General features: G+C 32.4%; 1 protein-coding gene across 4 annotated transcripts in view; it reads left to right on the top strand.

The window, feature by feature from the left end:
• LOC143076117 (apoptosis-inducing factor 3-like) overlaps nt 1–11,606 on the top strand; it is a 52,075-nt gene extending 40,469 nt beyond the window's left edge. For 3 of the 4 annotated variants that reach the window (XM_076251769.1, XM_076251770.1, XM_076251772.1), the window contains 7 exons: nt 708–843; nt 4,296–4,372; nt 4,970–5,087; nt 5,723–5,821; nt 7,777–7,852; nt 10,077–10,181; nt 11,135–11,606. In XM_076251769.1, the coding sequence (XP_076107884.1) occupies nt 708–843; nt 4,296–4,372; nt 4,970–5,087; nt 5,723–5,821; nt 7,777–7,852; nt 10,077–10,181; nt 11,135–11,177 (654 nt within the window). In that variant the 3' untranslated portion in view covers nt 11,178–11,606. Of the gene's footprint in view, nt 1–190; nt 307–707; nt 844–4,295; nt 4,373–4,969; nt 5,088–5,722; nt 5,822–7,776; nt 7,853–10,076; nt 10,182–11,134 lie in introns of all 4 variants that reach the window. The other variant, XM_076251771.1, reaches the window with a different exon arrangement.
• Nucleotides 11,607–12,075: the final 469 nt, after the last annotated feature.

The raw sequence follows: 12,075 nt of genomic DNA, 5'->3' as shown, positions 1-12,075 counted from the left end.
ACTTCAATTCAAAGGTCATTTTAATCTGGTCTAGAGGGGGACCATTATATTCAAGTTTTACTGTACATTCCAAAAAGCAAGGGCTAGTAAACTAATATAAAAAGGAGAAAGATGCAGATGTTTACAGGAATTGGTAATCATTTATAATTAATCAAGAACATTATACAGATGGTTATTTACTTCCTATTAGGGATGGAGGTTGCAGCATATATGACATCCGTAGCTAAATCTGTCTCTGTTCTCGTCAGAGGGAAAGCCCCATTTGAAAATATCCTAGGGATAAAAATAGGGAATATGATTACAAAGGTATTATATATGTAAAAAATAGTAACATCAGTTCATACCTGTTTCAATACTAATGTCTAATAATATCAATGCTTTATAAGAATGTTTCAATTGTTGTATATTTTACATATTTACAGCTTTTAATGTCTATGTATGCATAGTAATATAAATTGTATACCAGTTTGTTTTCCATTTTGAAGTTTTTGGTTATTTTTTTAGTTTTTATGTAATGCAATTTTCATTTTAAATAAGAGAAATTTTATTTCAAATAACTATTTATGTTTAGTTGTATTTATTAATTGTAATTACTGTTTAAGTGAAAGCTCAGATTAACCATCAAATATTTATAAATGCATAAATAGTCATTTTTGATAAGATACAGATTCAAACTGTATTTAAAAAAATACATATATTTTGTTTAGTTACATGAGGACCAAGGTGTGAAGTTTTATTTTGAGAAAGGGATCAAAGAATTTACTGGAAATGACAACAGAGCAACAGAAGCTGTATTGTCAGATGACACAAAACTGCCATGTGATCTTGCCATATTAGGTGTAGGTAGGTACCAGTGTACTAAACAGTAATGTGATCTTGCCATATGAGGTGTAGGTAGGTACCAGTGTTCTAATCAGTCATGTGATCTTGCCGTATTAGGTGTAGGTAGGTACCAATGTACTAAACAGTAATGTGACCTTGCCATATTAGGTGTAGGTAGGTACCAGTGTACTAAAAAGCTATGTGATCTTGCGTATTAGGTGTAGGTAGGTACCAATGTCCTGAACAGTCATGTGATCTTGCCATTATTAGGTGTAGGTAGGTACAGATGTACTAAACTGCCATGTGATCTTGCCATATTAGGTGTAGGTAGGTACCAGTGTACTAAAAAGCTATGTGATCTTGCCGTATTAGGTGTAGGTAGGTACCAATGTACTAAACAGTCATGTGATCTTGCCATATTAGGTGTAGGTAGGTACCAGTGTACTAAACAGCCATGTGATCTTGCCATATTAGGCGTAGATAGGTACCAGTGTACTAAAAAGTCATGTGATCTTGCCGTATTAGGTGTAGGTAGGTACCAATGTACTAAACAGTCATGTGATCTTGCCGTATTAGGTGTCGGTAGGTACCAATGTACTAAAAAGTCATGTGACCTTGCCATATTATGTGTAGGTAGGTACCAATGTACAAAACTGCCATGTGATCTTATCAAGACATATGATGAAATCATAATCTTTCAATCAGTTTAATTGAAGTCTGGAGCTGGCATGTCAGTTAACTGCTAGTAGTCTGTTGTTATTTATGTATTATTGTCATTTTGTTTATTTTCTTTGGTTAGGCCGTTTTTATTTAATAAGTTGGTTTACGGACATCAGCCCAAAAAACTTAGGGTAGGAGGAGGGAAAAAAAATAAATTTAAACTAGATCTTTCCAGTTTTTTTTTTTTTACTTGGTTTACGGATATCAGCAGGGCTCACACTTTTTCAGAATTATAGGGAGAAGTGACTTTTCTTTTTGAAACTGATAGGGAGAAGTGGTGAGATTTGAAAGAGAAGTGCTCATTCGCTTGGTGCCCTACAATGTTTGGATTTTACTATAGTATAAAGGGTCATATGTTAAATAATGTTCTTTTTATATTGTTCAATTCATATCTGAGTATACAATTAAAGTAACATTTCAAATTAAAAGTTTTGCTTAGGTTCTTGTGAGAAACTTCCAACTAAATATTTAATATCTAGCACTAAAAAAAAAATTTTTTTATTTTGAAAAATGTAAAGAAATTATAATATATTAATTACAATTTAATTCAAAACTATCTTAAGTATGAAATTCAGTGTCTCTCATCAAAAAATATATAATTCAAGCTGGGCCATAATATATTGATATTAGCTAGTGTAATAGTCTCAGAGTTAAGCAACTTTAATAAAGTTTGAAACAAATTCAATACATAAAAAATATAGGGAATTATATACACCAATCAATTAGATGTAACTAAAAGTCTCTTAATGCATGTGAAATACGTAATTTTTTCCTTTTCGGTCAATATTCGTCTGTCAGCTGTTCCATCCGTGCGTCCGTAATAATTATTGTAAAAGTACGGATTTCGGTTTAGCTGGTCCGGTTCAGATCCGTAGTTTAGGAATCGGTAAATGGCGGACGAATGCAAGAAAATTTACAAAAATAAACGATGTTTGACAAGTTATTTGGAAAGGAACATGACGTTTTTAATTCAATAAATGGATTAAACATTTACTAGAGGCAACTTTTATCACGTTTAAATGAAGTAACAAACTTATTTTACCGCCGAAATTTAGGTTGATGTACGTTTTCGAGTAACAAGCACCGGAACTTGCAAAAATGTTCGAGGTGATAAAAAGTTGTATTTTTTATCAAATAAACTGCTACACACTGCAAATACAATGCTTCAGCCTCTTTTCTTAAGATAATGAACCGTTTATGTCTTAATTTCTTTAATTATCAATAAAAAAAATGATGTTTCATCAACTTGGTAAAAATTGAAAATGTCCGATGACGGAAGCGACTGAAAGCGAGTATCGTCAAGAAGAGGGCGACTTGTTTTCGCTTTTGGGTGTCGGGGAAAGCTTACCAGTCACGTTTCCGGTGCACTGGTTAACGATTTTTTAATGCAGTAATAGGAACCAGAATACGAAACGTAAACACAAAAATTCTGTTTAAAATTTTCTTAGTAAATCGAGAAATATGAGGTCGGCGGAAATAATTTTTAAGGACAAATGTGCGTTTATTTTTATTTGAATTAGCGAAAATTCGGGTCGGCGGATCCGTAAACCAACTTATTTAATAAAAACGGCCTTACATCTTCTGACATCAGACTCAGACTTCTCTTGAACTGAATTGTAATGTGCGTATTGTTATGCGTTTACTTTTCATCATTGGCTAGAGGTATAGGGGGAGGGTTGAGATCTCATAAACATGTTTAACCCCGCCACAATTTTGTGCCTGTCCTAAGTAAGGAGCCTCTGGCCTTTGTTAGTCTTGTATGATTTTTATGCCCCACCTACCATAGTAGAGGGGCATTATGTTTTCTGGTCTATGCGTCCGTTTGTCCGTCCGTTCGTTCGTCCGTCTGTCCCGCTACAGGTTAAAGTTTTTGGTCAAGGTAGTTTTTGATGAAGTTGAAGTCCAATCAACTTGAAACTTAGTACACATGTTCCCTATGGTGTGATCTTTCTAATTTTATGCCAAATTAGATTTTTTACCCAATTTCACGGTCCATTGAACATGTAAAATAATAGTGAGAGTGGGGCATCCGTGTACTTTGGACACATTCTTGTTAATTTTAGTTTCTTTATGTATAATTTGGAGTTTAGTATGGCGTTCATTATCACTGAACTAGTATATATTTGTTTAGGGGCCAGCTGAAGGAAGCCTCCGGGTGTGGGAATTTCTCGCTACATTGAAGACTTGTTGGTGACCTTCTGCTGTTGTCTTTTCTATGGTCAGGTTGTTGTCTCTTTGACACATTCCCCATTTCCATTCTCAATTTTAGGTGTAGGTAGGTACCAATGTACAAAACTGCCATATGATCTTGCCATATTAGGTGTAGGTAGGTACCAACGTACACAACTGCCATGTGATCTTATCAAGGCATATATTGGTAGGTACCAATGTCCTAAACTAAAAAGTTATCTTGCCTTGTAAAAAGAGCCACAGGTGCTAAGCTTAGAAGCAGCATATACTAATTTTGAAGTCTGTTTTGACCTAAACAGGGTTCAAACCCATGACCTCTCGAACAAGAGGCCAACATAGGGCTATTGAGGCAGAGCCATGTCATAATAAACAATGGTGGACGCTCATGTTATCTTTTGTGATAATAATTCAATTTATAGGGTGTTATAATTCACAACCATTTAGGTGTACATTGTAAAGCTATCATGATTTAAAGCTTGGCCAAAATTAATAACCTACCCTAATAAACATTACAGAATTCTTTCTAGAAGTTCACATAATAATACTTTTCTTTTATTACACAGGTGTTGTACCAGCCACAGACTTTTTGAAAGATTCTGATATTACAATGACAAACAGAGGATTCATTCCAGTGGATAAGGTAAAGAGTTGTCTGCCCTTTTTTAAAACTTTAGAGAATAGAAAAATTAACTGTATGGGTGAGACATTTATCCTGTGAAGTATAAATAGCACATGGAATAAACTAGATAGGTAATGATAAGAGATATGTGTTGCTCATCCTGATGGTTGCTTAAAGTTCCTGTATGAAAAGTAACCTGTCCTTACATCAAGATCAAAAAGGACAAATGTACATAATACTTTCATAATCATCATTAAAATTTATTGGTTCTTCAAGATGACTTTTTTGTAAGAATTGAATAATTTATATAAAATAACATGAAGAGATATTTATTTCATGTATGTTTTATTTGTACTTTTTACACAATAGTTCTATTCTTATAAAGAACATGAGTTCCGATATAAAAAAAAATCATTCCATTTTTGGGTTAAAACGTTCACATTTGACACTTTACACCTGCCTTATGCCAAATCCAATACCACAATCCCAACAACCTAGTATCACAATAAAATTGTGTTTATGAAACAATTTTGTTAGTCAAAATCAATATACAAATTACAGGAAAATTGTCATAATCAAAGTTTTACATATTTTAAGATATTGGAAAATTTATTTTAGAACATGAAAACCAATGTTGAAGGTATCTATGCAGCAGGAGATATTGTAGAATTTCCCTTATTCACAGCAGGAGACCAGCAAGTTAATGTACAACATTGGCAGATGGCTCATGCACATGGTGAGGAAATATATATTACATCTGGCTCATTAATTGACATGTATGGTTCATAAAATGGTCAACATTATTATTTTTAACTTCCTCTTTGTGACAACAGCAAATATTTTAGATTTTTGAATTTGAGCAGAAAAGTTGTTAATAATCTTACAAAGATCTGACAAGTTTTGTGCTGTCCAGGACTTTAGTCCTGGCCTGTTCTCTTTCCATAGACACACATTAGATTTGAAATAACATACTGCTGGCAAAAATTTTATATCTTATAAATATGCATTTTAAGTTATAATTCAGAGTATGATACTTCGTTATGTTACTAAGTTCCAAGTGTTGGCCTTTTAAGATCTATTTGAAAACTCGATAACACATTGTTTTACCATGATCATATGGTAAAAATAACAAACAAACATCTGTCCTTCACTGCTGAGAAGAGTAAAGTTTAAGCAACAAAATTTACATGTGAACTTGAGTGCTTTAGAATTTAGAGTCTGTGACATTTAAATATTCTACACTTTTTTATCTGTATTGGTTAGATTGTCGTCAATGGGTTGTAACAACTATCCTATTATATTTTGTTTTTCCAAACAAAAAATACTTAAGTTGTAAGTCTGTACCATATTGTTGTCTTTTGTTTGTTAAAGGGAAGGCAGCTGCATTAGGAATATTGGAGAAAAATGAAGATGTAAAGAGTGTGCCATTTTTCTGGACTATGATGTACAAAAAGAGCATTAGATACACAGGTAATTGATAAGGATATAAGCATATAGAGCATAAGATACATATTTAACTAATAAGTATGTACAAATAACCTATTTTCTGGTTCAGGATGTGAAAAAGAGGACTAGATGCAAATGTAATTTTACATAAAGTAGGACTTTGCTCTACTGGTTTTTTAAAGAGTAATTGGCATTAAGATAGTTTTCACAACAAGCAAAACTATGAATTTCGGAAGAGTGAAAACCTAGATATGCCCTGATTTTTTTCAGTAATCAGGCTTTTACAATCCCTGTAAACTGCAATTTGAATTTTTTGCAACTTCTTCAAACTATTGAAGTTAATGAGAACAAACTTGGCAGAAAAATTCTTTCATATGATTCAAGTTTGCACATAAAAGCCTCATAGTAGCTATAGACTATTAATATCTTGACAAATTGTACAAACAACTGCTAAAAAGTGTCATTTTAAAAGGTTTTTTTCTTGTCTATATACTTTCTCATTTATGTATATACCCTTTAACTTGTATTTATGTAAATATTACTGTTAATTGGGACTAACACATGTTGAATGTAACCCCAGCACCAGTAAATGTCTGCTGAGTAGTCAGTGATTTTGCTAGCGCTCGTCACTTTCGTATTTTACGAAAGGGTTTTCTCATTGACGAAAGTTTTTCAAATCAATTTCGTCACTTTAATTTTGAAAGTGTAAAAAGAATTTCGCAATAAAAACTATAAATCTACCTGTCTTCATGTTTTTGACAAGTTTATGACCTCCAGGTAATTAACATTTTCAACAGGTGTTTCAAGTTGTGATTACAACTAATCCGCTTATCGCCATCAGATGGGTCACTTATCCGTTATTTATTAATTAACCCCATAATTGAATGACCATCATTATTATTTCCCCAGGAAAATCAGTCAGTCGGCATTTCAACAACCAGGAGTATAATTTCGTCATTTAATCAAAAATGTAACAACCCGGACAGTTCGCATTTGAATTTCAATATTTCCCAAACGATCACAATCTGAAGATAGTTTGTCGTAGATTCGTCATTCGAAGGCATTTTCGTCATATTTGATTTAAATTTTCCTAAAAAACTTTCTAAAATAAAGAACTTTAATGTTTTTATTCAAAAAGTTCACGAGAAAATGTTTTAAACAGGTGCTTCCTGTATTGTGTTCTACGCATGCGTGAAAGTATTCCTTTGACTATTTATAGACATTAAAAACGTAAAATACGAAATCATTTAGAATCAATTAAACGAGAGAGACAAATATATATCTCTTACTAAAGGAATTTAAATCGAAAAATGATAATTTCCTGATGAATCCGGACTCGTTTTGAATTTATTATCCACGTGTCACTTCCCGTTTTCGTTTCATTTTAAAACCGAAAGTAGTAAACGTGATCTAGTGTTGATTTGTTTACAACCTCCTTTCAGTCATTATAATCGATCCAGAAAGGATTTTTATACATTTCCAACTTGATAGAAATGATTTCCAAATATCGACTTAGACGTTTTATAAGGATAATAATTATGCAGTGAAATAATCATTGCAAATTAATTTCTGCTGTGATTCCTTGTTTAAAAAAAAAATAGAATCCAACTTTTGTTGATCAGGAATGACCCCTGGAACAAACTGAAGAGAAATTGTGAACTAAATTTCTGGATTCCATGTCAGAATCTTTCATAATAATGGCCAATACAGTCAAATCATACATTAACTGCCAATCAAGCTGGTGCCTCAATCCCTTAAAATCTGACTAAGTCAAAAGATGAAGCTAGTATTAATATACATCATTGTTCCATTGCTTTTACACAAAATAAGGTTGATTTTAATAGCGCGCAAAAGTGACTAAAGCCCTCAAAATCCTAGCTTAAACCCTGTGAGTAGTACAATGTTAGTGCTAAGCTACCTCATCACCTAAGTCTCTTTCCATATAAAATATTAAAATATATAAATATTTGTATTTACAGGATATGGTTTTGGTTATGATGACATTGTAGTTCATGGTGATCTGGATGCACCTAACTTTACAGCATTCTATACAAAGTAAGCACTTTATTACTAACTGGTTTTTGTGGACTATAATCTTATTGCATTATCTATTAAGTGTTAGGTATTCCACAAAAATTAATTTAAGAGAGCAATTTGTTGATGCAACCACCACCTGCAATCTCACAAACACCACCTAGCTGCTCTAGTTTATAGTGTTTATCTAAAATATCTGGATTACTTCCCTTTACTACTGTACATATTAAGCTGACTGAATGAAATACTTTTACAGAGTTGCTGTGATATGTCTTTAAATATCTAGTTATACCCCCGCTTTAAAATATACCCCCGCTTTAAAAAAGGGGGGTATACTGTTTTACCTCTGTCTGTCAGTCTGTCCGTCCATCAGTCCGTCAGTCAGTCCGTCCCATGAAACTTTCGTCACATTTTTCTCAGGAACTACACATCCACCCTTTCTGTAATTTGGTATCAACATTTATATAAGTCAGCCATACCGTGTGATGCGTTTTCAGATTCATCACTGACAACTTCCTGTTTACCGAACACTTGTCTGATTTTACACATGATAGCCAAGTTGAAAATTTTCGTCACATTTTTCTCAGGAACTACAATACAAGGATTTCTGAAATTTGGTTTCAGGATTTATATAAGTCAGCTATACCGTGTGATGCGTTTTCAGATTCATCACTCGACAACTTCCTGTTTACCGAACACTATGATTTTACACATGATAGCCAAGTTGAAAATTTTCGTCACATTTTTCTCAGGAACTACAATACAAGGATTTCTGAAATTTGGTTTCAGGATTTATATAAGTCAGCTATACCGTGTGATGCGTTTTCAGATTCATCACTCGACTACTTCCTGTTTACCGAACACTTGTATGATTTTACACATAATAACCAAGTTAAAAATTTTCGTCACATTTTTCTCAGGAACTACAATACAAGGAATTCTGAAATTTGGTTTCAGGATTTATATAAGTCAGCTATACCGTGTGATGCGTTTTCAGATTCATCACTCGACAACTTCCTGTTTACCGAACACTTGTATGATTTTACACATGATAGCCAAGTTGAAAATTTTCATCACATTTTTCTCAGGAACTACAATACAAGGATTTCTGAAATTTGGTTTCAGGATTTATATAAGCGAGCTATACTGTGTGATGCGTTTTCAGATTCATCACTCAACTACTTCCTGTTTATCGAACACTTGTATGATTTTACACATAATAACCAAGTTAAAAATTTTTGTCACATTTTTCTCAGGAACTACAATACAAGGATTTCTGAAATTTGGTTTCAGGATTTTTATAAGTCAGCTATACAGTGTGATGCGTTTTCAGATTCATCACTCGACAACTTCCTGTTTACCGAACACTTGCATATTTTTACACTATTAATATTATCCACTTGCGGTGGGGGTATCATCAGTGAGCAGTAGCTCGCAGTTTCACTTGTTTTATTTGCAGCAGTTATAACATGCTACAAGAATATTCTCAGTATTTTGAACAGTTAAAAAATAAGATCTGTCCTTTCCAATAAAATTATTTAAATCTTATTTTAAAAAGTACTTTTCCATATTTCAGAAGACATCATAAACTAATGTTCCCTTGCCCCAACTTAATTTTGAATGCAATTGATTGAAACGAAAATGTCTTCACTCATTTGAAACTGGCCAAATCACAACAATTATCATAACAAAAATCTTTAAATGTCATTCAACAATTTCTTACAATATTTTTCTACAGTTATCTCCCTTTGACTAAAATTTTCATAATTTGCTTTATCATTTCAAAAATTATGCAAAGTTATTGAGAAGGTGTTGAAGGTCAGATGAATTACTTGCATTAAAATTTAGGTGTATAGTTAATACTAGTATATAGAGGATAACATTTTCAGTACATCTGAAGACTGAGTGAGACTTCAGAGAACTTCAATGTCTGAATTTGAAATACATAACAAAGAGGAAAAAATACAACCTTTGTTAAGATGAAAAATAAAACAGGAAAGACATCTTGTCAGAGGTTAAATGCTAAAGAATATATGTGGGGTTAACATATAGAACAATCTTTTAAAAGTTAATATTTGGGACCCTTTATAGCTTGCTGTGCAGTGTTAGCCAAGGCTCCGTGTTGAAGACCACTACTTTGACCTATATTGGTTTACTTTTATAAGTTCTGAGTATATCTATTTGTACAATTTAACCTATTCCTACAGTGTAACCAATCAATAATAGCTATGTTAAAACATTTCAGAGGTGATGAGGTTGTAGCTGTAGCCACTCTAGGAACAGACCCAGTGGCAGCACAAGTGGCAGAGATCATGTATGCAGGACAGAAAATTCTTAAGGCAGAAATACAGTTAGTTTAGACTTGAAGCTTTTTATTTTTTCCACTATTACTTCCAAATGAATGATTAATGAATTGCAATTGGTATTATTGTTTCTTCTAGAATCCATTTAGGGCAATTAAAAGCAATTAAAAATTTGGTTTAGAAATATAACAGAAGAACTAAAGAAAATAATAATGGTAAAAAAAAATGTTTGGCAGAGTAACTAAAATAAAGTCTTTCTTCCACCCCAACCCCAGTTATTTTATGACTTTGAAAAATTTCTGATTGCTTTGGAGAAGTAAAAGTTAAGGCAACTTATTTTTATGCCCCACCTATGATAGTAGAGGGGCATTATGTTTTCTGATCTGTGCGTCCATTAGTCCTGTTTCAGGTTAAAGTTTTTGGTCAAGGTAGTTTTTGATGAAGTTAAAAGTCCAATCAACTTGAAACTTATTACACAAGTTCCCTGTGATAAGATCTTTCTAAATTGTAATGCCAAATTACACGGTTCACTAAACATAAAAAATGATGGTGTGAGTGGGGCATCCATGTTCTGTGGACACATTCTTGTTATTGTTAATTTTCTGCTGACATATGTTTAAAATTTTCCTACATTTTTTTTATAAAAAAGGAATAAAATGTGGAACAATTTATCAGACCACATCTAGCTCATCACTTATTTTATTTTCTTATCAGATTTTTTTTAACTTTTAATGTTCCTCAAAGCAAAACATGGATTTACTCATTTCTACGTGTAAGGAAGTATCTGTGAAATGTAACTTGAACTGAAAATTTTAATTAGGACTGTTTCATGAAATGTGCAATTGTGCATTAACTTATGTTTTTTTATGAAGAAAAAAACTTATTGTTGCTTCATTTAAAAATATTCCAGTTAAAAGTACAAAATAGAAGGTAATGTAAATACCAACTCCTCTTATGTTCATTTATAGTTCTCTTTAAAGTGATGTTATCTATCTTTCAGGGATTCAGTAGACGCAGTAGTGGAAAAGTTTGCCAAACTGTGAAAGAAGATGAATATCATATCATAATTAAGTGCTCTGTATATAAATTAAAAACTGAAATGCAATAAATTAGTTAATATTTAACATTTTTATGGAATTAAGTTATTTGATTGTTGAATTAATTTTTTATTGTTAGTTTATGAACATTTAATGTTCAGCAGAACATGAAAAAGTTAATTGCTTCTTGTACAAAGTGCTTTATAATGATAGAGTTTCTAACTATTGTCAAAAATTATGGAATGTGCAATAATCCATTGATAGAAAGACAAGTTCAAGAAAAATAGCTTTATCAAGGTAGTAAAGTAATTGCCTGTATAAACAATTTATAACAGATAAAGCTGTAGTTCTCAAATTATGTAATATATTGTTAAAGCTCTAAATTGATTAACGTTGACAGCTTATAATAGACAAATAAAGCAATGAAGCTGAAAATGTTTGAGTTCTTTTTTTCTGCAAATAATCAAATTGTGTGGACCTTCAAATGTATTTAATGTTGTTTTTTGGCCTCTTCATACTTTTTTTAAAGCCTTTAGCCTTTGTGAAATTAACTATTGTGTCCTAAATTGCTCTTTCAAAATTTCCATTTGGGAGCTTCCATTGAAGAAACCCCCTGCAAAACGTGACAGTTTCAGGTATGCTTATCATGCAAGTATGAGTATTAGTCTATTGGACTACATGGAATTTAATTCTGTAGAATGTTTGCAAGGCATATTAAAAGGATTTTAAATTCAACAGCTAAGCTTGCCATGTTGTTGTCAATAAATTATAGTTTTGCATGAATCACTCAGTTCCGCAGTTGTCGCATGTTATGATACTGACCTTAAATGCTAGAAAAATTGTTTGATACAAGGCTAAGTCAAACCAAAAACTTCCAAATGATTGTTTGCTTGCTTTTCTAGTC

The sequence above is a fragment of the Mytilus galloprovincialis genome, chromosome 5, assembly GCF_965363235.1.
Source record: "Mytilus galloprovincialis chromosome 5, xbMytGall1.hap1.1, whole genome shotgun sequence".
Lineage (NCBI taxonomy): Eukaryota > Metazoa > Mollusca > Bivalvia > Mytilida > Mytilidae > Mytilus > Mytilus galloprovincialis.
Note: the sequence above shows the minus strand (reverse complement) of the source record. Positions and strands in the feature narration are given on the sequence as shown.